Below are 25329 nucleotides of genomic sequence, written 5' to 3' on the forward strand. Positions count from 1 at the left end.
TCCTCTGGGCTCAAATAATTCCATGTTGAGGCTTACTTGCTGTATTTTATGCTAGTTTACAACACAGTTTAATTTTCCTTTGTCTGTGGGATACGTTGATGTAAATAACACCTTCAATCTTACCATTTAACTATATTTTTTTCCTTTGTCTTCCTGCTTCCTGTGGTGTGAGAAACAATGGGAAAGGGAACTTAGTGGCATGGTAAGTTGGTGAACTAGTCTTTCACCACTGAAGAATTAATTCTAGGATTCAGATGTAATTAAATATGGACATCTCATTTCTTAAACTATGTTAGAGAAAGATGGTTCTCAAATTTTGGCTGCTGCATGTCAACAGTTTGAAATACAGGAAAGACAGTCTATCTGAATAGACTTTGGCTCTTGATAGTTCAGAATTACTGTTAGTCATAGCTTGTTCTTGTGGCAGGACTCTATTAATTTTTTAGAGACTTTTCATTAGTTACAATTAAAACTTGTGTCTTCTCTACCTTCTGGCTGTATCCATTTAGCAAGTAAACGATGGAAGAGAGATTGTCTCTGAGATTTTAAAATCCATAATGGTTGTGATTTCAGCTGTGAATGTGACTAGCAGAACATGTGCTCTGCTTTAGCTGCTTAATGCTCCATGCAGTATATGTGTTTTATACCCACATACATGTGTGTATATGTACTTTTAAATATATATGAACCACTTTTAAAAGGACTGCTAGTAGCTGATGTCCTGTATACTCAAGTTACCCTGGAGTGGCATTTATGCTGATAACCTGTTTTGTCATTCCTTGTCACTTTAAGATTGATTTGAAATTTATACTTATTTGGAAAAAGGTTTGTTAATGGAAGAACAGTTTTGTCTTCTTTTTTTTTTTTTTTTTTTTAAGCTTGGCATTTTCAGTGTTGTACCTATTTTATACTCTGGATTTTATGTACTTTATCCATTTTAAAGGTACTTCTTTGTGTGAATATGAAGTCTTACTGTTTTCACTTTAGCTCCTTAACTCCTCACTTTCTTCACTGTAGTCTGAATTATTTCTTCACTTCCTTTGAATTTATTGTATTCAGGTAAGTACTAACTTTTAGGTTTTTTTAATAGGGTTTCTGATCCAAATCAATACAGTTTTGAATAGAATTTAGTAGATGAATTTTGGGCTAATGTGAATCGTATTTGACGCCTCAGTTGTATTCTCACTTTGAAATTTCTGATTTTTCTTTTCTAGTGCATTCCCTTTTGGCCTGAAAATGATGCCAACAAACTGCTTGTTAGAGTTGAAAATTCTGATCTCCCTCCAAAGAAGATAAATTTTGATCAGCAAGAAAACTGTCTTTTACTGCATTTGGACAATAAGGTAACATGTTGCCTTCCATGTTTACATGTTAGGTAAAACAGCAGTAATTCACTTTTTCGTTTTCATTCTCAAAATTGTTTTTTCCCATGCAATCAAGTATTGCAAAACCTTAGCTGAGGATAAGATTATGTTTATGCATTTTCATTCCCATGCTCTGTTTTTTGTCTGTGTACAGATATAAGTAGGTATTCTGTTTTAAATGCTTCTCTGGGAAGCAGTTCTACAGGAGCTAAAACGCAGATTGTTTTGCAAGTATTATTTGTGAGAAGTATTAATAAGCTCTAAAGTAACACTGAGTTGCTCTGAAAAGTAGCTTTGACTCCACTAAGTTTACTTGTATGTTGCAAATAGTCTCATCTAGCAGTAGTTTTTAAATAGGTGAGTGGTTTTTGTAGTTTAATGGTCTTGAGGGCATGAATGTGTGTGCTTGTAATAAGGAAGGTTCCTCTACCACCAGCCTAACTTTTCACAGTACAGAACTGCTGCATAGTTTTAATTACTAAGTGTAATACCTCCTACCTAGCATTTAGATCAAGGAAATATTTTGAAGGTATGGTAAAATGGCTAGGTTTACTATATGATGGTTTCATCTTATGATGAGAGGAAAAGTTTTTCAAAATATTGAAATTACATTTACTTTGCTGGAAATCAATTCCACTGTTACTTCCTTTGTAATTTTTACCACTGATAGCTTGGAGGAATTGCAGTGGACGTTAATCTGACTGAACATTCTACGGTGATTACCTTTTCTGATTACCATGATGGTGCAGCTCCATTTTTGTTGATAAACCATACCAAAGAGGAAATTATTGAGTATGGACAAAGGTATGTATGAAAAGGTTTAGTGTGGATGTTTGCATGGAGACATGTGAACTGTAATTTTGTATATTGTCAGCATGTATTCTCTAAAGAAGCCTATTTTAAAGAAGTGCCTGTCTAATTTTGTTGGAGCACCCAAAAATCTCTTGCTTTGTAAATTGAAGGCAATGAATTGTTACCAATGTTATATAGTGCTAGGTAGTTCTACAAGTGAGATGTTTTGTGGTGGTTTTTTAATATTAATTTTGTGGCCTTGACATCTACATTCTTGCTGGGGGCAAAGGATGTGCTTTTCTGGAACTGTGTAGGTGCTGACTGTGCAGAATAAGTAACAAGGGAGATTTAGCTGAAAGAATTGCTTAAAGTTATGTGATATATGAGGGAATGTACTAAAAAATGAGAGGTAGTCACATAAATTTTGCCAAGCCAGACCAAAACTAAGATAATTTTAACAAATACTAGTTTTCTGCAGTCACTGAAAATTTAGTTCTGCACATGCACACAGTTATTCTGTTCTCGGGCTGTAATGTCTTTGTAATGCTTTGTCACCATATGCAGATACTGTGCAATGCTGAGAAGTGTATACCTGCAGCATTCTTGAATGGTTTCTTTTTAAAAGCCAAACAGCCTCAGTCAGGCAGAGCAGTGTTGTTTAAAGATTTTTACTTGGAAGATGGAGGCGTTGCTAGTCAAATCCTGTTTGCTTCCTGTTTTTCTGAAAAATATGATTGATTGGTTTGGTGTTTCTCTGTAAAGATTAGGAATTTTTATCTTTTTAGGGGAGTTGTGGGCATCCCTAGTGTCAATTTAATTAGAACAGAGTACAATATTTCAAGTGGAAGGGCCTATCATTTAGTCCAACTGCCTGATCACTTCAGGTCTGATCAAAAGTTAAAGCATGTATTAAGGTTATTGTCCAAGTCAAGGGACATCTCCTGCCTCCCAAGAAAGCCTGTTCCAGTGTTTTGAAAGAAAGTCTTCCTAATGTCCAGTCTAAACCTCCCTTGGCACAGTGTGGATGCAAGGGAATGGTTCAAATCGCTGGATCCCAGCAAGAAGAGATCAGCATCTCTCCACTTCCTCTCCTGAGGTAGCCTCTTTTCAGAGAGTTGGAGGAGACAAATCTGCCAGTTTTTAACTGTATGTGAGGTGGAATGGAGTTTAAAACACATTTGTCTGAAAATGTTGATCATAAGGGGGGAAGAAAATGTGTATTTAAAATCTACTGTATATACTTTTTTAAAGTACATGTATGTATTTTAAAGTACAAATCCTTGTTCTTATTACTGTTCTGAGAATGGTTTTTTGTGTTTTTTCTCATTAAAAACGTTATTTTTGGTCTGTTTTCATTAGTTGAAAATATAATTAGTGTTCTTGTTGAAATGCTAGAATGCAAAGGTCATTGACACAAAATATTCATTGACATTTGAATTTAAAATTACTTTGTTCTAGCTCCCTCAGTGAATTGGAAGACTGCCTTCAGCCAAGTAAGGCAGTATTGTATACTTGGGCAGACCCAACAGGATCTAGGAAATTAAAATGGAGATGTGGAAATAGAACCGAGGAATTAGCCCCAAAAGAGGTATGTTTTTTATCAAAATCTCCTTTAAAAGGTGTCTACTTTTATGTTTATATGTCCATTCATCAGTGTATGCATGAAACTTCATATTCATAATTAATTCATAATTAATATTTAATATGAGTATGATCAGCCATCTCACATGAGTTCCAAACACAGAACAGTAATAACATTTTGTTTGCCAGAGCTTGTGCCAGTAAACATTGTCTTCAGTTGAAAAGTGTCAGTGTGTGTGGTGAGAGACTGTTGTAAAACTTTGTAATTACTTTTTTTTCCTGTACTTTAAAAAAATGTCTTCCATTGTTGTGTTGCTAAGACTTTTGGGTTTTTTTTGTGGAGTAGAACGATTAATAGAGTTGTAAAAACTTTACCTCTCTTACTTGTAGGACAAAATGGAAATACTCAGTGTGGATTCAAGAAAAGCGATCTATTTAATGTCGTTTTATGAAGGTTTGCAGCGTATTGTCCTGATCACTGAAGATGAGAATGTATTTAAATTGACATATGAAAGTGTAAAAGCAGAACTAGCAGAACAAGAAATTGTTCTGTCTTTGCAAGATGTGGGAATTTCATTGGTTAATAATTACACAAAACAAGAAGTGTCGTACATTGGAATTACAAGGTAACTTTGTGTGCAGCAATCTAAAATGTTTAACTTCAGGTATTTTCACTCCGTGAATTTCATTTTGGCTTGTGATGAAAGAGTAAAAAGAAGTCTGGGTTAATAATATTCAAACCTAATCACTGTATTTTCCTGCTGTCAAGAGAAATGTTTTCACTGTGTTTTGTAGTAATGCATATGCCTTCTGTATTTAGATGTATGTGGTTTTGGAACACGTATTTGTAACTCTGTGTGGCAGACTTCCCAATGCACCAAACAGAAGTATTTCCTGCCCATGTAGTTTGAGAAGTGTTAACAGAGTTTTAAGGAGTAAGGTCTGTGGATAGTTTGTGTCAGTGGGTTTTGTTATCGTCACTACAGAAGCAGCTGAATTCTGTGTTGAAAATTTTGATTCGAAAGCTTATAGGTCTCTTTAGTTTTGGTTGATTAATTATGCTGATCCAGGGCTCTACTGCTTGGTTTTCCTACTATAACATTTCAGAGGGAAGCAGAAAAGTTATGTAATGCTTCAGAAATGTGTGTGTTATCATATATTTGAACAGGGGCTCTTCAAAATCATCAAGGGACGCTTGAATATAATTGTCATAATCCACACCCTTCTGTATATTCACAGTTCTGAGGTTGACAGAGTGAGGGTTGTTTTTTCTTGATTAATTCTTTGGACTGCACTGCAAAGCAAACAAGCATAAACTTCACATACACATAGGCTTCACATAGTCACATCCATCATTTACTAACAAAATTCCAGTACTTGCCCTCACCTGAGAAACTGTGTTCTGATATTTAGACAGTAGAAACACTCCATTAAAAGTGGCAGCTAATTGCCTAGATACACAGTAGTGTTGAGATTTCACTAAACTGGTTTTTCTTTGGAAGCAGTCATCCATAGTCATTAGTCTAGCAGTGCTTATAGTTGGTTTTGTTTTCTTGTCAAACCCTGGTGAGATGTCATACTCCTGGAAAATGGATGGCAGTACTGTTGAAATAGACTTGCTTTTTTTTAGGAGCAACAAAATCCCCAAAACCCAAATGCGAAAACAAAAAAAGGTGGGAAGAAAAAGAAAGGAGAAGCTCTTAGCAATCAAGATGGTACTCTTTTTTGTAGTTAGTTTTTTGTTGTTTTGAACCTTAGCTCACCTTTTTTTTCTGCCATTGATATGTCTCAACACAGACACACATGTAGCTAAAAGAGGTTAGGTGGCTGTGTCTCATAAGCTATGTATTTGTAGGCTATTTGTAGATTTGTAGATTAATTTGTGGAAAAAAGTACCTTCCACCTGCCTGATAGTGTTGGTCTGTGCCCTATTTTGTGCCTTAAGTTTGACTATAAGGTGAAATCAGGCACAAGAATGTCTCACAGAAGCAGTGGGGAAAAGTACAATGCCCTTAAAAGTTGATTGATTATTTGCATTAATAAAACTGGGAGACAGAAGAAAGGTTAACATTTTTAAAAAACAAACAAACGACAAACCCAAAACTCCCACCATGAAATCAGTAGAGGAAATATGTAAAACAAAATCATCACCTATTGATTTTAGATGGAAAGACTAAATAAACAAGCTGTCAAAAATAAGATGCATTGCACTAGGCATTTTGTCTTGACTTGAACTTTTCAATTTTCAGTAAATTCAAAATGCCAAAATAAATGCAGGAGTATAAGCAGAAAACCACATTTAGATTGCAGAATAATGAATATTGAAATCAAGCTTCCTTGAGTATCACTACATACCCATCTTCATCAAAACGGGAGGTTAGACAGACTTGTTAACTTTCTTTTCCCCCCATTATATTGGAGAGACTGGCTTCTGCTTAGTACTAAGAAGGCAGTGGGTGATTTGGATCACTTCTATTTGCTACAGTAGTGCTTTATGTTGTGGTTTCTCATTCCCTAGTTACAACCTATTAAAAGTCACACTAAAGGAGGTGTTTTTGAAAACTTGTTTCCAAAAAGCTGATCCTTCTCTTTCCGCTCTTTGTTCTGTTTTAAAAGTTCTGATGTGGTTTGGGAGACAAAACCCAAGAAGAAGTCAAGATGGAGACCAATGAGTGTTAAGCAAATTGATAAATTAGAACAAGAATTCAAAGATTACAGTGAGCTAAGTCCTTCAGAAAACAAGATTATTGAGTTGGAATCGAATGTTTTGGTAATACTGATAGTTTTCTAATTTCTATTGCTTGTATGTATGCACAAGAAAAAGATAATACATCAATTTTGCTGTCTTTGATAAAACTTCTGGTGAAATTTGAAATGATTGATTTACCTACTCCATTTGAAAACATTTCTTTATCTCTGTATTAAAAAACTGCAGGAAAAATTTCACAAATTTTTGATATCTTGCTGCTGACTTTTTGTTGTTAATGCCTAACTTTGAAATGGAGGTGTAACATTTTTGGGGGTCATGGTACTAAATATGCATAAAACTACAGTAAGGAAGCTTTGCATTTGGTTCATATATTATACCAGTAAATGTGTTAGTCTGGAGTTTGTTTATTTGTTTGTTTTAGCCTGAAATCCTGTTTTCTTAATATAGCTTGCTGTGGAATGATTTAGCTGTCATTCAACTACATGCAATTGAAAAAGAAATTTCAGAAATTATTCTGGAACGTAGAAACACATATGCTCCGAATACTCAGTCCTTGTCTATCAATAAATTCTAGACCTCCTTAGAAATGCGCTGTAGGAAAATAAGCATTGGATAGGTAAATGATCCAGTTTTTATCTCAGTCATAGTTCATTACACTGTTCAGCTTGTCCTCTGGATAGCTATGTATTAAATGACAGTAACTCCCAAGTACTGCAATATTTTGTAGTTTTATTTCTATTGAAATCTATTGCAAAATTTGTTTGCTCTAAATAAAGGAAAGTTATGACATCTAACTTACAAGCTGCAGAACTTTCACTGCTGAGCTTTAAAATACTGGTGAACAATGTAAATTTTTAAGAGTATTAGATAAAGCAGGATTTTAAAACACTTGGCACACTAAATTTTCTTTAATAATACAATAGGTATGTTTAACTCCTAATGGAATGAACATGAAAATTCAACAGCCAAATGAGATTCCTATCAGAAGAAATTATCTGCCAGCTTTAAAAGTGGAATACAGTTCCTCTGCACATCAGAAGTCTTTCAGAATTCAAATTTACAGGATACAAGTGAGTCATGTCAAAAAGTAGTAGTTATTTATTCAGAAAAAACAACTTTTATGGAAATTTGTGTTCAAATTGTTTGGATTTCTCATGTTTTCGGTTTAATTGCAATCATTGGCTTTTACATCAGTGCTTCTCAACCTTTGAAAATACTACCTAAATGCTTCTTGGAAAAAAAGGAAGACAGCTATGACTGTTCAGAAAAAAAAAAAAAATTGCCACTGATCTTACTTGCTTTTTCTTGGAGCATTTCTGTATAACAAGCAAAAAGAGAGGTAAAATTTCTTGTCCTGCTGTGCACAAGGTTTGAAAACAAATCCTTTGCAAAAATTTTGTGTACTATTTATTACTACCAATTTAAATAAGCTTTTCTAAATTATTAGAATTGGATTACTAAATTTTTAAAATATAAATGTTTTCAATACAATGATGGCTTTTTTCTGCTTTTGGTTTGGTGGAAGGCTACATGATCATATCTCTAGAGTTTGTCCTGATTTTAAAATATTTCACTATTGAATTTCACTATTGAAAAGCTAATGTGCTGCACCTTGTCCTGTCCTTACCCCTACTAGATACAAAACCAGATTCCTGGAGCCATATTTCCCTTTGTGTTCTATCCTATTAAACCTCCAAAGTCCATCACCTTGGATTCAGGTTTGTTCTAGTTTAACATACTTCTTCCTTTTAAAATAACAAGTTGCTTGTACTGAAGTTAACCATTTTATCAGATTTATCACTTTTGTCAGGTGAAGTCTGCATGAGCTTTCTGACTACAGATAACACAAATAATAGTGTTAGAAGTAAGGAAGCAGTTACCTCAACAAAGAAGATACGCAGAAAACCATTTCAAGAGCAAACAGTCAGAAGAAAAGAAAATGTCTTTTATTTGTCATTATCGTACCTTTTAAGAGTGTCTTTTTGGCACATTACTTTATTGATTTTGGAGAACATAAACATGAAAGTTATGTAAGCTTAAAATGAGGTATAGCATTCAGACCGCAGCTAAAATTTAATGCTGACTAATATATGAGAAGACTTGTCTGTTCATAAAATAAGTCTTGTTAATTTTGATGGTAGTGAATCTGTTGCACTCTTTCTGTGCTACTTGCATTTGGAGTTTTGGGGCAGTGAGGATTCACTTGTCATCTTTAGTCTTCCACTATTTCCCTAGTGCTCCAGTATCATGCAGTGCACGACCCAGTAACCTATCTGAAGTTATCTTGACTTGTAACAAAAGAAATGTGCCTAAGCTCAGAGTTGTTAGGTGAGGCACTGTTTATAACCTCTGCAGATAGCAAATTCTATTTTGTCTAGTTTTTATGTAGCCTTCTCCATTGCTTGGAGTATAGAGCTCCATGTCACTATACTATGTGATGAACCGCAGTCTTTCATTAATTTTTTTACACCAAAGTCACTTGGAAAACATAGGTAATATCAAAAGGAATTCTGGATTGAGGCAAAGAATACTACTTGCAGTTTTGTACAGAAGCTAGTTGGATATCAGTTGTTCATTCTAAATATGACCGGTTTTAAGCTGCAGTGCATGAATCTGCAGAATTCTTTTTTGTTTGTTTAGTTTATATTTTTGTATCAGCCATTGGAAAGTTTTATTCCATGACTAAAGAAATTATAGAAATCTAAGATTATATGCTTTTAAATGAAAATGGTGCATTTTCAGTTAAATAGCATCCATTCCATCCTTGTCTTCCTATTACTTTCTGTTCCTGCTCTTTTCCCTGTCTTAGTTGTTTGCCAGTCATATCCATTATGTAATCCTGTTGTACAGGATTAAGAAAACCCTGAATGTATATGACATTTTCATAAAAAACCCATGAAGTTACGTATATCATATAACAATCTGTGCTGATCTCCTTTTATTTTACAACTTCATAGCACCAAAACCTTTTACTGATGTCAGTATCGTCATGAGAACTGCGGGACACTCACAAATATCTCATATTAAGTAAGTATTTTGACATGTTCCATCTCTATTACTATTGGTTATGTTTAACCAAAGTTTAAAATTAAAATTATTATAGAGGCAAACATAATGAAAGGTAATTTTAACACAAACTCAGTCTTGGAAACTCAGAGCACTTTAACAGAGATGAAAGCTCAGTGTCCTTTGTTATCCACATAACTGAAGAGTAAAGCAAAAATTTTTAGATGTCTTTTTAATGCAGATTTTTAGTCATCTTTATTTAGAAAAAAAATCTATGTATAGGGGTTCATATACAGTGTTAAATGCTGCTATGTGTTTAAAATGGTTCTGGTTACTTGGAAATGTATTTATCTAATGCCTATATGGGAAGCCTTCTTTTCACCAGTAATGACAAATCCCTCAAAAAAAACCAAAACAAACAAAAAAAGAAAACCACCAACAAAATACAAACACACACACTCAAAACAATCCCCAAAAACCCACCAAACCACCAAACAAACAATAAACCCACAACAAAAAACCCCGCCAAAAATGGTACCTGAAGTAATATGTAGGTGGTCTAAATACCTATGCTGTTTTAAGTGTTAACGTTTTTGTAGAACACCTTAATAATTATTTTCCGTTTCATGTATAGGTATTTTAAGGTCCTTATTCAAGAGATGGATCTCAGATTGGATCTTGGCTTCCTGTATGCAGTTGTTGAATTCTTTACGCAGTCTGATGTGCCAAGTGACCAAGAGGTAGAAACCTTTCATTGTTTGAAGATAAATAGATTTCAAATTTGTAATTATTCAACTTGTATTTAAAAAAAGTTTAAAATGGTTTTCTGTGTCCATTTCAATGGTTAATTGCTGTGTATCTGGGAATAATATGAAGCTATGAGGTTTTTAATCACTATTGCCTGAGACAGATAGTAGACTCTTTCCTTTATCCTCATCTTGTATGCTATGCAAAGAAGGCTTTAAACCTTATCGTACAGGGACAGTGAGAGGAGTTTGTACATAGGAGAGTATAAGTAGTATTAGTCAGTGTATTGAGTCAGTGACAAATGACTAGTAGTTTTATATACTACAAATTTTGAAGTAATATCTTTTTCAAATGCATTTATAGCTGGAACTTTTCAAAAAGGATGTTGAGTCCCTTCAAGAAGAACTGATGAGTGTGTCATCAATGGATACATCACAAATCAGCTTGTATGAATATTTCCATATCTCTCCAATTAAGGTATTCCTTTTTCACATTACAGACTGAGTTTGCTCTTCGAAAATTTTTGTCTTGTGCAGGATAGTAGGCACTGGAAATAAAGAAACATTGAAACAGCTGATAAAAAAAAAGCGCCAGGAAAGTACTTTCATTGTTACCACTAACTTACTATTGCATTCCTATGACTTTTTTTATAAGTAATTTTTTTTCTTTTTATTATTTAAGAGGTCCTTTTAAAACGCCCTGGTTTGTGTGCACACAGTGTATTGTGGATTGGAGAATGACATAATTTTTAAAAAATGCACACAGCCAGGGTAGGAGATTAATGTATAGCTGACATTACTACAACTGTGATAGGACTTTATAGGCTCTATAACAGTTCTTAAGAGAAACTCCCCTCCATCCCATGGGAAGTAGATCAAAGAATGATTTGAGTTTCACCTCTTTGCAGTGTCTTGTGAGATGTTAGAAATTATATTTGACAAGAAAAATTGCATGGAGGAAACAGAATGGAATAAATGGGCTTGAGGTTTTAGTGAAAGATTAGTCTTTAATGGTTATGAATTATGTGACAATGATTCTGCAAGGTGAACTGTGTATCACTGAAATGAGCTATAGTTAAGCTCTGTTGTAACATAATGAATGGTGTGTGATACTGTCTTCAGAGAGTCAGAAACAGGTATAACTTCCTTTAATCTGATTTTGAAAATTGCTGGATAGATTTGTACCATTTTGTGCTATGAAAGAGCCATTTGAGCAACTTTCCTTAATGTTGTTCTGTTTTGATTTCTGTGAAACAAATGCTTTGTTTCAGGTGTGCACGGGTAGGATTTTTCCTGTATCCGTATTCCAGTAGTTATTTAGCATCTGCAAAACTTGTGTTAGTAATTATTTGTTTTCAGGCTTTTGTGTTACATTCTTGCTTGGACACTGTTCTGTGCTACCATTTTCTGTCTGCTTTCATTTTGGGTATAACTTAGAGAAACGAAATGTGTTAAAAATGACCTAATAACCTAAATTACAGCTAAAAGAATCCAGAGATCTTCTCTGAAAACTTAAGTAAGCAGTTTCAAGTTCTTGTTTTCTTGAAGGTGGTTTAAATTCTTCACTTTGGCTTTAAATGTCAATGGGGTTTTTTTGGCCTACCTTGTGTATTTGTGTACTCTATTACAAAGTCAGACTGGTTTCAGTCAGACTAAAAATGTCCTAACTCAATTTTTAAATCATCTAGAAGATTATAAAGATAGAGATATAATACATCTAAGAACTAATCATGTTATTTTCCAATCTTGTTTTTATCTTTCAGTTACACTTAAGCTTTTCACTCAGTACAGGTGGAGAAGATAGTAACAAAGAAGAAAGAAAGAATGAATTGATACCATTTCAGTCAGTGAATCTCCTGCTGAAGAGTATAGGGGCCACCCTTACAGATGTACAAGATATTGTCTTTAAGTAGGTTAAAAATACAAATGCAAAAACCACTCACAAAGATTATACCACTATTACATATGTTAAGTTCTATTTTGCTCTTGCATACTAAGGATTTACTTCTTCTCTCTTCTCTTTTTTTAGGTTGGCATTCTTTGAACTCAGGTATCACTTCAGTACTACACAGCAGCTCCAATCATCAGTTGTAAGGCATTATTCAAAACAGGTGAGAATAAGTAAATGTCAATATTCCAATAAATTTATATTTTGAAAGTGCTACTGTGCACTTTGATTCTATGAAATTAAATAGAATTACTTTCATCTTTGTATCTATGTACAAAGGTTAAATAAACTCATACAAACCAATTACTCATTAATAGAATTTTATTGCCTTGCCAAGTGGCATGGATAACAAAACAGCTTGCTGGAATAGATAAAGGTACCAAACACGATGGACCTCTGATAGAACATGATTGGCATTAAAATACTAATGCATTTTGTTGGACATTAGTACTATATGAATCATGGTTCCTTCTTGGCTTTTGTGTACTGTTGAAAGTCCTGTGTGGAGAGAATCCAACACAATTACTTTTGCATAAAAGAATTAGTTCTCTTCTATCTGTCTATCATTAATAATAAAGGGTTACTGAAATGCCTTTAAGTACTGTTGTTTCTTGGCTGATGTAGTATGGTTTACTCACTGACTTTTTCATCTTTTTAGTACAACTGCTTCTACTTTTCCACACAGTTTTGAGGTTTTTATATTGAACTCATGTTTCTTCACTACTTTAATCTGAGATGCTACACTGTTTGTTTTAGTGTAATTTAGGAAATATTTTCACTAATAACTGTTTTTATTTTAGGCTATTAAACAGATGTATGTTCTTATTCTTGGCCTTGATGTGTTGGGTAATCCATTTGGATTCATAAGAGGCTTGTCTGAAGGAGTAGAAGCTTTCTTCTATGAACCTTACCAGGTAAAATTCTCTTCTGCCCTTTTACAAGTAGGTAGGTATGCATTGTATTGAAAATCTATATTGATACCTTTTTCGGTTTTAAATTTAGATTTAAAATTGAAAATTTCAAGTGAAAATGCCTGGAAAAATCAAGTGAGATAAAAAGGACAGAGAAATCCATATAACTGCAAAGGCCGTTTCTTACAGTTCATACCTTAAAATAAATCTTACCATTTTTCTGTTCTCCTTAAAATAGCAGACTTCAGGGAATTATTTAGTATTCTAAAATAGTCTGTCTTTCTGTCACAGGAGCTTTTGTGGGTGCTTTCACACTTTATCACTCAGTTTCATCCTGTTGTTCTATTTCTTACATATAAATCCCAGTAAAAATGTAAGGTTTAAAAATATATAATGCATACTATTCAAAACTCATATGAATGTGTCTTTTTTTTTCTCATAGGGAGCCATCCAGGGCCCTGAGGAATTTATAGAAGGGATGGCACTAGGACTTAAAGCACTGGTAGGGGGAGCTGTTGGTAAGTTTTCAGCACTCTAATGGTGGTTTGCCTAATAGTAAACAGTAGAGGTGAGTGTTTGTAAATTGCATTGGAATTTTAATTTGGTTTATGTTCCAATAGGTGGATTAGCAGGAGCTGCCTCGAGAATCACAGGTGCTATGGCGAAAGGAGTAGCTGCAATAACTATGGATGAGGATTACCAGCAAAAAAGGAGAGAAGCCATGAATAAACAACCCACTGGTCTGAGAGAGGGCATCACTCGTGGTGGAAAAGGACTAGTTTCTGTAAGGAGGAAAACAAAAATTAATTAATTTTACGCAGGCAAGAGTAACAGGTGCTTGTTGTATTCAACAGAGTTGTTGATTTGCAATTTTTTTAGTTAGATTTTTGTTTCTTAATTTTAATTTTGGTTTTGCAGGCATATAGCTACAATTGAGCGACAGTTTTATAGAAAAATACAAGAGGGTAGAAAAGAAGATAGAAAATGTGAAGCAGGTGTCTCTAATTCTGTTAGCTTGTAGTGAATTCTAGAATTCTCCCAACACATACACTTTGAGGGTATTCACCAATGAAGTAGAAAGAAAAATGTTAAAAATGAAAAATACTATCTTGAAGCATATTTGTAATGTCTGTTTTGTTTATCTTGGTAGGGTTTTGTCAGTGGCATAACAGGCATAGTTACAAAACCAATAAGAGGTAAGTTTGGGTCTTGATGCATTAAATGTTCACACAATAGTAAATTCTTGATATTGGATGAGACATTGTAAATCAGAGTTATAAAACTCTTTGTCAAGATTTTATATTCCTGCTGACTTATAGTTTAAATGTGTTTACATGAACTTTGTGTGGAGACTACATAGGTGTATATCAAATAAGATTTGTAATTAAATAGTAGCAAAACTTGTTAAGATTTTAATAAAAACTCTTATGTTTTATAATGATTTACTGCTTTTAATGCTTTTAGGAGCTCAGGAAGAAGGAGCAGCTGGTTTTTTCAAAGGTGTCGGAAAAGGCTTAGTGGGAGCAGTAGCTAGGCCCACTGGTGGAATCATAGATATGGCAAGCAGCACATTTCAGGGTATTAAAAAGTAAGTAAAATAAGTGTACAGAATACCATATGGCATGAAACAGACAATAGTAGTATTAGTAGTATCTTGTGTCTTTGTATCACTTCTATGTTATTTACATAATAAATAGGTGGCTCCTTAACAAAATACATACTTGATATAATTTAAAAAACCACAGACACAAATCTCAGGTATTTCTAGCATTACTGAAAAAACTAATTTAAAAATCTCAGCGATCAGAATTCCCTCATTTGATGATTTTTAACTTTTACCCCAAATAAGCAGGAAAAAAAGGACTTCTCAGATGAGTTCAAAGTTACTTTATTTATTATTACTACTGTATGAGATGAGTTCCAAGACCAGTAGATGATGCCAGTCTCAGAGCTATGTTAAGATTACATTTAAATACCGTGATAATCTCACTTTAATAAATTCATTGCTGAAGATTATCTCACACTGTTATGTGCAGCAAACTAGGAGACTGTGTTTTGAAGAGGCACTTAGTAACATTGAATACAATTGTTCAGTGGCTCTGAATTCTTAGTGAATTGGATCACTTCTGTTACCATAAGAATGCCAGTCTCTTTTTGTTTTCCTGTGTAAGTTCTTTAGCAGAGAAATGCAAGAAAAATATCAGAGTGAAAGTTCTATATGGTACAGTTGTGTTTAATTTTGAAGTTTTGATGTGCAGCAGTTAGACACTAATAAAGTCTTTGCAGGCATGTGCTGCTATGTGCCATCTAATTTTAATTTGATAATAGTGATTCTCTGAAATAGATTTGTGAATCTGTTGCTGTTTCATGTAATGTTTGTTCCTATGCAAAAGTCCATATATGGACAACAACAGTTGTTTTACGAGTCAATGTGTATACAAAATAATTTGATTCCATCACTAAATATTATAGTTGCGTAGAGATATTGACATGTGTCTTAAATTTTCTGCTTTGTCAGGGTTGCAGATTCATCAGAAGATGTGATAAGCCTGCGCCCACCTCGCTTCTTTGGTGAAGATGGAGTTATTAGACCTTACAGATTAAGAGATGGAACGGGAAGTCAAATGTTACAGGTGAAGAAAATGAAAGATAAATTGACATACATTTAAACTTACACATAGAAATAAATACTTTTGAATTTCCCACTTCCTAAATTCCCATTCACTTCTTACCTAGTGCCTCAGTAGTCAAGAAGTTTCATTTAATTGCTTAGGCATGTAACCACATTGGGGATTTGGCTGCTGTGGTACAACTTTTAAGGAAGACACCATAAAGTATATCAGTATATCTATAAAAGTTTATGCAAGACACAGAGCATTTTGACAGAAGAAAAAGTTTTATATGCGCAAATGAAAAGTTTTCTGCCTTTAAATTTTATTTTTTTGTGAAAATTGTTGATAAGTACAAGTAGTTTTTTTCAGCAATTTTATAATACGTAGTTTAAACAGTGACTTTTAAGTCCCAATTTTATGTAAAACAGCATTTTAAAGACACTTAGAAATAGTTGTATTTATGTCATACTGAAGCCATTGAAAGAACTTAAACAGTTCTGAAGTGGAATTCTGTTTGCAGGAAGTACATGCTGAACAGGCCTTACTCTTTAATGATTCATCTGCCATTTAAGCAAATTTGACTTAAAAAAATTCCCCTCATAAAGGGAAATAATTTAAGTTGTGACACATACAGCTTACTGAGTTTCTGGTTTTTCCTCTGTTAGAAATAAAACTTCTTTCTGGAAATGTTCAACCATAACAAATAAAGTAGTAATTAGCGATTGCATGAATTTAAACAGAGTTTTAAAAATGCACATGTAAGGATTCACAGTGAGCCATCAAAATGTCATACCAGAATAACCCTTCTGGGGAAGTAGGTAAGAATGAAGTAGCCTTTGGAGAGCATTTTATGACTCATTTTGATTATTGCCACACCTGTTTGTTCCATGTTGAGTTCCACTCTTGTTTCTGTTTCTCCTGCATTTCATTAGTTTCTCATTCATTTTCTGGTAGAAGAGGATTGACCTGTTGGGGGTGCCTTAGCTATATTCACTGTTCCTTTCACTGGTGATGTAGTTCAACAGACTGTGAAAATGCCTTGATAATAAATAGTGTACCTGTGCCTTTCTTGCAATGAGATGGCTTTAAACTGTGCTCTCCAATTTATAACTGGTGATACAAAGCAGTATTTCCTTAACCAGAGGGTAGTTAGAAGCTACTACTTATGAACAGCGTAAATTTGGTACTAGTCTTTATCCTCTTTTTGGTAAGAAAATAAATTAAAAAATACCTCCTTTTCTGTTTTAAAGTGTATTGCTAAAACAAACGCTGGTAAACGGAGTCAGCTCTAATGAACTGACTTTACATTGCTTTTACTTCTTAAATTTGTACATTTTTGTATTTTGGGGTTTTTTCTGAGAAACTTTTACAAAAATCTGCCATGTAACAGGTAATTCTAACTTCTCTGTATTGTATGGCTGAGTACAGTACCTTCCATTATCCAACTTAAAAAACACTAAGGTGTGGCCTTGTGTTATGCCCTTGATATTTTGTGATGGGAGCCACCATTTGAAAGTAGCTAAAACTGAAGAATTGTTAGCTTCATATTAGTTTTTGCTACTGATGATTCTAGGGAGTAATTACTCTTGAAGAAATGTTTTCAAAGCTCCAAGCAGAGTAGACAGTTCTCCCTGTAGACAGTCAAATCAGAAAATAGAGATTTGCATATTTTTTCCCCCAGACATTAAATTATGCTGTAGGATATTTGGTGTCTTAATCTTAGTTTAACCCTTAAGTATACTAATGTTCTTGGTTTTTAATGTTTGTGGCTCTATAGCTGTTACTTAGTTTTGCATGAGACTCAGTGTATTGCATGTCCAGTATTTGAAACAGTTTGAATAGAATATTTTCTTATGTGTAAAAAGATTGTTCTCCCCTTTTGCAATGCTTCTTTGCATACAGGTCTGGTGACAATACCGGTCACTATATTGTAGCTTTTCAACAGATTACAGGATTAGGTTGGAATAAAACTTCTTTTGGTCATTTTGAGATTGTATATGCTGATCAAAGGAAATAGGATATAGGTTATTTTGTGTGCTCATACTGTGCCCTAAACTAGGATGTTGCTTCAGAATTTCTGTTTTCTGTAGTTTTGTTTTGGTTTAATTAACAAACTTGCCAGGCAAACTAGTACTTTTGAACTAATACTTCTGCTTTCTTCTTCCCTTACCATGCTTTCAGAAAAGACAGGCCTACAAAGAGTGGACTATGGCTCACAGTAGTAGTGATGATGATGACAGTTAGGATAATGTGGATTGTAAGAGATATACATGGCCTTTGTTGCATTCTTTTGACCTTTAAGTTTTAAATGTTGCTGCTATAATACCCGCTGAGAAATCAGATTTTGTGATACTAAATTCTTACTTTTTAAACTGTGAAAAAACGTGGGGATAATAAGCTGTGTGTTGCTGAGTGCTAGACAAACAAGCAAATAATATAATAAAGATAGTCTTACAGATAAAACTGGACGTTAGTAAAATAGTATTGAATAATATGAAGAAATAAGTAATACCATGACTTAGAGTTTATTTCCAGATGTGTTTTTATCAGCTGTGTTTAATGTTTTTGCATTTATATAAGTGTTTAACAGGGTTTATTTACAATTGCTTTAAATGTATTAAGTAAAACTTTACTGAGTTGTACAGTCATTATTGGTGTTAAAATGCTGTTTGACTGTTTTATTCAATTACTATTTCAAAAGTATTTTGTCTGCTTTTCTTCTTAACAATAAACATGCCTAAAGTATATCTAAAATGGATTCATCTGTTCTGTTCCAACATTGTTTCTCCTGTTTCCTGGAACTAGATAGTGTAAGAACACTAAATGGCTTATAAAGGTATTGAAAAATAAAATACATACATTTTGCAAGAAACATTTAACATAAACTTTTGATTTTTCATTTGTTTTACCATAATTTTAAAAATATTTATTTTGTGTATCTTTTGATATCCTTAAACATGTGAACTAACAGTTTATTTTGTTTTTTTATTTTGACTATAAAGTGTTTGTTTCATAAATCAGTATCTTTATTTTCATAGCACCAAAAAAAAAGTAAAAAATCAGCCCTAGAACTAAACTCCATGTAAAACCCACAGACAGGTGTAAAAAATACCAGTAGTTCTTCAAGATGCTGCGTAATAGAAAAAATGGAATATGCAGAAGTATTTAGTTCTTTTATTTACCTAGACATGGGGGTTGAGGGGGAAGTGTCAACACTGGTCCACTACAATTTGGTGTTATAAATTCTACCAAATACCTTTACAAGTTACTGGTTTCTTTAAAAAATATTTATTCTATATTCACTGAAATGCTTGCGCGGTTTCCTCATTCTTTATCATGGTTTGTTACTAAATTCAGATGTTAGTATTGCACTTTAAAGATGTCTTGTAATAGATAATTCTGTATCAGTAAGTATTATAATGAGAATGAATTCTTCTGCCAACATCTGGACAGTTAACATTGCTCTAAAACAATAAGAACTTCTGAAATGTTCGCATATTTAACAAGGTAATGTTATGTCTTTCACTGTCTGTTGGCTTCCACTGATCAAAATTCTGGAGGAAGAACCATTGAAATGTGTTAAGATTGCTTATTCTGGCACTATGCATTCAAGAACTGCTGTATAGGCTGATCTTTTGGGACCTGTTGCCTCTGCTCTCACAGAGAAAAGGGGGAACAAACTAAATTTGGGAGACGACTTTAGCTGAAATTGCTGATGCTTATGACTGCTACAGGTCATGTGTTGCTGTTTATTTTGTAATGTTGTCACCTCGAAAGGATGCCTTGCAGAAATAGATGAAAGGCTGTATTGCAGTCTGTTACTGCCTGAAGCATTTTGGGAAGGATTTTGAATGTTTCAGGTACAAATGGATCTCCTATATTTCTTTGAAGAACACAGGAAATCATTTTGATCTTCAGTTCGGGAAAAAGACACATCATGTCGAAAGGTTGAGGAAATTGTTAGGTGTAACATTATGGAAAGGTTACTGTGACAATTAACTTTACTGGTTTTTGAAAATTTGGAATAATGTTACCTAACATTATCTTTTTCCTTTGTGCTGTTTTAGTGCAATTTCTTTTTTTATCCTGTGAAATAGTTTTTCTTCCATAATGACCAGTCTTACTAGAAAATGATGTCAATTTTATGAAAAAAACATTACTTCCTCATTCTAAAACAGCTTTAGAAATGTCACCATTTTTTGACCAAAAATTGACCTACCTTTTAACTTTTTTTAACTTAAAATCCTACAAGTTTATGCGGAACATGGAGGTAAAATTAAACATGAATGGTAGTACTTCTGGGTCAGATATTATTAATTCAAGTTACACTGCAGTATAACAGAAAAGAGTTCTTTCTTTACTTGCTAGATTAAAGGGTTGTCGAATGCTAACTAAAAAAAAAAAAGGCCAACAAAAGTAACAGAACTTGCAAGTGGAGTTGGCAGATATGACTATATGCCCTAGAATATTTTGTCTCTTTGGTGGAATATAGCTCTATTTTTCTATTTTTGAAGTTTGTTAACAAAAATGATAGTAATTTCGTACAAGTATTTTACATGTCTCTCTTTTGAGTCTAGGCTCCTCTGACTATACATGGAAAAAGAAATAAATTGGATGTGTGGATATGGGGATCTGAGATAACAAAAAACTTTACCATGTGGGATATTAGTACTTAATATGTCTTTAGGTCATGGAACAAAAAGCTGTGAAAACTAGTAGCAGAAACTGATCTTCCTTCAGGATGGAAAAAAAACCCAATCCAAAACTAAAACAAGAACCCCAAAACATATAGAGATTTTCTTGAGGGATTTAAAGTAATATAGCAAAAAATAGAGACCATATTTAATTATTTTTTTTCTTCAATTTAAAGTATTTTAACAGTTTAACTTTTGGCTGCATAATTCCCCCATCCCGTCCCTTTTTAACTGCTGAATTGAATTTGAAGTCCAGTACTGTCCCTGAAAACTCCAGGTCTAAGTGCTCTTCTTTCTTCTCAGATTGCTAGCTTTTGTGCTGTTGACAAGCTGACAATATGGCTTTTCCCAAGAGTTCAGTTTTACTCTTCTTGTGACTTGCATAAACTTCCTCATTGCTGAGGTGAATAACTGGCTGTGCTCTTTACCTTTGATGTTATCCAGTGCATCTCTTTTGTTCAGGATTCTCTGGTGGTCTGGTTTTCTCAAGATGCTCTGTAGACGTAGGTCAGTGCCAGGGGATACTTTAGACAGTTTCTGGGATCATTTAATGGATTGTTTATACATTAATTTTTATTAGTCATTTCCAGAAGCAATAGACCTGCAAGGTCTTGGTCCTGCGGGGGAATAAAACTGAAAGACTGGTTTTGTGCTTTTGAAGCTAAGTCATTAGCATTTGTACTGTGCAGTCAGTGGTTCTCTGTGTCAGTGTCTACCCAACCTCAAAATATATGCAAAATATTTTTTTATTATTATTTTAAATTTGCTTTTATAACCTGTGAGTTTGTCAGAACACTTATACTGTGTTTAGTATAAAGTTGCTGCACAATTCTGTTGCTTTAGAGAAGACAGTCCTTCAAAGCTGTGCTTCAATACCATATCCTATTGCATTGGAGGTGTTCAGCTTTTGGTTTAGCGATTCTTCTTGGTCATGAGCTTCAGATCAGGTGGGATGTTGAAGTGATTTGAACAGGCCCTTGTTCCTTAGTATTCACACTTTGGTTTGCTAGGAAGAACATCTGAGGGGTCAGAAAACTATGTCATGCTAATCCTTTCTCTCTTTCACTCACTGCTCTTGAGCTGGGGTTCAAACCAAAAATTAAACATCCATATCATGAAATACCCTAAAACTAAGGTTTCACTTCATAAAATTATATTCTTTATGAAGTTCAAATAACTTCATTTTTGAGATTGTCGTGACTCTTTCCAGATATTCATGCATGCCATCTAGTTTGCTGGTCCCTTTACTAAGTCACAGATGTCATGATCTGTCCTGCTTTGGAAAATCTTGTCTGTCTAGGTTACAGGAAAAAGCAGGATCCTTACCACTTAAATGTCCAACATTTGGGTACTATTACACAGCCATTGCCCAATCCCAAATAGAAGACATTTTCCATGAAACCAGCTAACACCAATTGTTGCAGAGGTACATGGAAGCTTGCATGACTCAGTTTCATTTTAACTTGATTGTGGTTGAAGCTTAAAGACAGTATTCTTCCTTTTCCCTGGTGATGCAGTAATCATGCTTCAAATGCTATGAATCCAAGAGTTTTGGTTGTATTGGCAGGAAACAGAACATCTAGATGTGATCATGATGATGAAAGTGTAGATCAATATGATTTCTCCATTTCAGCTGTTCAAATGAATTCTCCTGTGTATTCAGATCAAAAATTGATCAAGGTAATTCTGACAGTCAGCATAGGCAATTTATATTTCTACTGTGAAGTAGGAGTTTTGGGTTTTGAAAGAAAGCTGAACTGCTGTCCTAATTTTTTGGTTTGCATACTGTGACCTTAGATTTAAATGTTAACCAAGACCACAAATTCCTGTTGATTTTAATAAAACCATGTTGGTTTCAGAGTTAGTGTTCAGCATGGCTAAATGGAATCTTGAATACTGACACTAACACATCATGGACATTGCACGCTGCTTTGCATTTTGTATAATGACGTTGCACATTAGGATAAATGAAGTGAGGAAGTAGGTAATAAAGGATTATCGGTGGTTATTATTCATAAATGATGAGAGAATTTTGCATGGCGAAAAAAGAGTGTTTTACATGTTATTTTTTCTTTTTCACATTGATTCAAACTACATCTGACAAGTCACCTGGGAACTTCTTAGAACTACTAAATGTTTCTATGGGGAAGACAGGATAGGTAATTATACCAGGTTAGCCTGCTGAAATCAGGAATTCTACAGCTTTTGAAAAAGTAACCTTACAATTTGAGCTGAAAGATGCATTCAGGGTTGGAGTTTCTAACAGCAGTGGATTGCCTTCAGAACTGACACATTTGGACATAACCAGTTCATAGGGAAATATGCTGGTAATCCAGATGAAAATTAATGTCAACATCAAGAGAGAACAGCAGACTTATAACCACTTTTTAAACAGTAACAGCCTTTTCAGTGGTTCTTTTACATACTGTTTCATCTGAGATAAGTTCAAAAGGTTATCAAACATTCTGACTTAAGTATCACACATACTAGTATTTTTTAGAACTATTACCAGAAGGATCATAGATTTTAATTTTTGCCTCCACTATTTAACACTGTTTAACTCTGTATCATTTCTAACTTTATCAAAGGCCTCTCTGCTTACTTCTCATTACATTAAGAGAGTGTGGTGTGATTAGGAATCTCTCCCAAGTGTAGAGATACCACTTTTAAGACAGTGAGCATATTGGCATATCTCTGCGTTACTGATCACATTTACTGTTAGATTATTGCAGTGACATCTAAGCAATTGTACTACGTAAGAATTTGCAAGGAAGGAGATCTGTTCTTGTATTAATTCATGTGTTACAGCTTCTGGAGTGTCCTTTTTAAAATAGATTTGCATATACCTAATCAGGTTATTAAAATGTTTTTAATTTGAAATACAGACACTGTCTTTTAAAAAATTTGTATGTGTTTTCTTACAATGTCGAAACTAACATTGAACAAAGAATGACAGATCAATGTTACCTTTCGTAGTTTTGCATCACCAAACAGTGGTCCAAGTTGCGGTCTTTCTCCAAACAATGGCTACATACTATAGAAGTTCTAAGAACTATTTATGCATCTGTATTGAGTGATCAATTATATGTCATTTTATGTTTGAGTTGTATTAGACATTTCAGTAGCAGTGCAGTAGTGAGCTTGTTATAAGAATTATCAGCAGTATCCCTCTATTATGTATTTCCTAATGAATAGATATGTCTAATACTAAAAGGATTAAAGATTGTAAATGAAGGGTAGAAAAATCCAAAGGCAGAAAATTTAAAATTAGTTACTGCTTAGCATTGGCATAGATAAAAGTGCTATTTGTAAATAGCCTGTGCAGCATTTCCCTCTGTTTTATTTCTGAATTAACTCCTGTTGTCTACTATAAAAACAGATAACTTGAGTTTATGATTTTTGACTCATAGCTAGCAATGAGGACTAGTTATCTCAGTGTATGCTACATGCCAACAATGTTTTTGTGCTCCACAAATCACATGTTCGGGAATCTTAGTAGAATGAAACACTTTTTGTATAATTTGGTATACATTTAAATTGTTTTTGTTTAGGGTTGTCATTTGTGCAGTGGTTAAGTACTATGCTTTCATAATAATTTTCACAATTCCCAATTTGTTATCAGTAAGCTGAGTAAGTTACAGCAGGGGACATGACTTCTTGAAAATTAGCTAGCAAGCTAATGAGAAGACAGAAAGAGGTAGCACCCCTCTCCTAAATCCTACTTAAGGGGAATTAATACTTGGATTGAGAGCCTTACTTCAGTGCTATGCAAAGCATAAGAAAGTTATCTCCTCCAACATGGGAAATCCTCTCCATCCTAATAAGGCTAAATTGCTAAATGCTTTTACACTATACTTACTTTGAATAGAACAGAGATACTCATCATTCTGTGTGGTATTTATAATTTTGGTCAGTAAGAGATATTTGTGTCATTGTCACAGTATCTTGCAGTTAAGTGCAGTTATGTGTATTTTTTACCTCTTCTGAACCACCCTTGCTCTTTCCACATGTGTTATTTCTTTTCTTGTCAGCCTTCTCTTCCATTTCCCTGTCTTTCTTTCTAAGCCACTAATGAAAATCCATCAGGTCATAGACTTAGACCAGTAGCCTGACCTGTGGGTCAGGTATCCTATCCATGCTGTCCAGAGGCTGTCCATACAGCCTCCTTTGTCTTCTAACCATCCAGTGTGTTACGTACTGGAATGTTGTAGAACAGCTACCTTTTAGAGAGGTTTTTTTAGTTATTTACTTATTTAGATCCAAGCTTCTGTTTAATACAAGAGGCAGGGAGACACATTTCAGAGGCAGAGCAAAGCCTCAATAAAGCTTGCATAAGAAGTTTCCAAAAATTTAAAAAAACAAAGCTTATTTTCCAAGCCCTTAGTTCCTCATTTCTTGCTGAATTCATCCTGCTCCCAACAGTAGCTCTTGCAAAAATAAACGCAAGCAGTGACTTCTGTAAGTAGGCACATGATCAATAGCTGTGATTTTGTACCCTAACCAAGTTGGGGAAAGAGAAATAATTTGAACTTTCTAAGAGCTTTCTGGAAAGCTCTCTTTAGGGTAACCTGCTACTCAAATATTCATGCATTTTAGTCACAAAAGAATTGGTATCTTTGGGGAAGACATAATTTTTAAAAAGTCTGTTTGGGCAAGTGGAATTATCCACACAGTCAAATTTGTACGGCACACTAATTGGATATCTTCATCATTTTACTGTGGTGGGGAACATACATTAAATGGTTTGCTTTCCTAATTGTTTTAAGATCTAATCTAGATATTTTTAAAATTTTGGCATGCATATATGAAGCTATATGTTTGTAGTTAAAACTTTTTTGATAATTATACTAGTTTATTCTAATCTAGTGTTGCTTCCAAGTTGTAATAGCTGGGAAGCATACAAGCAATCATGTTGCTATTCCCAACCAAGATACAGCAATATTAATTTGACCACTAGTTTAATCA

The 25329-nt window shown here is 34.0% G+C and overlaps 1 protein-coding gene across 2 annotated transcripts in view; it reads left to right on the forward strand.

Moving 5' to 3' along the window:
- The window catches only part of VPS13A (vacuolar protein sorting 13 homolog A), a 108950-nt gene that overhangs the window by 76352 nt on the left and 7269 nt on the right, over nt 1–25329 (forward strand). For both annotated transcript variants that reach the window (XM_082301604.1, XM_082301605.1), the window contains 18 exons: nt 1215–1343; nt 2035–2168; nt 3615–3744; nt 4128–4363; nt 6354–6507; nt 7371–7517; nt 8084–8165; nt 9405–9474; nt 10088–10193; nt 10564–10677; nt 11963–12108; nt 12229–12310; nt 12948–13061; nt 13501–13576; nt 13679–13842; nt 14209–14254; nt 14523–14646; nt 15577–15691. In XM_082301604.1, the coding sequence (XP_082157730.1) occupies nt 1215–1343; nt 2035–2168; nt 3615–3744; nt 4128–4363; nt 6354–6507; nt 7371–7517; nt 8084–8165; nt 9405–9474; nt 10088–10193; nt 10564–10677; nt 11963–12108; nt 12229–12310; nt 12948–13061; nt 13501–13576; nt 13679–13842; nt 14209–14254; nt 14523–14646; nt 15577–15691 (2169 nt within the window). The remainder of the gene's footprint in view (nt 1–1214; nt 1344–2034; nt 2169–3614; nt 3745–4127; nt 4364–6353; nt 6508–7370; nt 7518–8083; nt 8166–9404; nt 9475–10087; nt 10194–10563; nt 10678–11962; nt 12109–12228; nt 12311–12947; nt 13062–13500; nt 13577–13678; nt 13843–14208; nt 14255–14522; nt 14647–15576; nt 15692–25329) is intronic.

Source organism: Coloeus monedula (genome assembly GCF_965178545.1).
Source record: "Coloeus monedula genome assembly, chromosome: Z".
Lineage (NCBI taxonomy): Eukaryota > Metazoa > Chordata > Aves > Passeriformes > Corvidae > Coloeus > Coloeus monedula.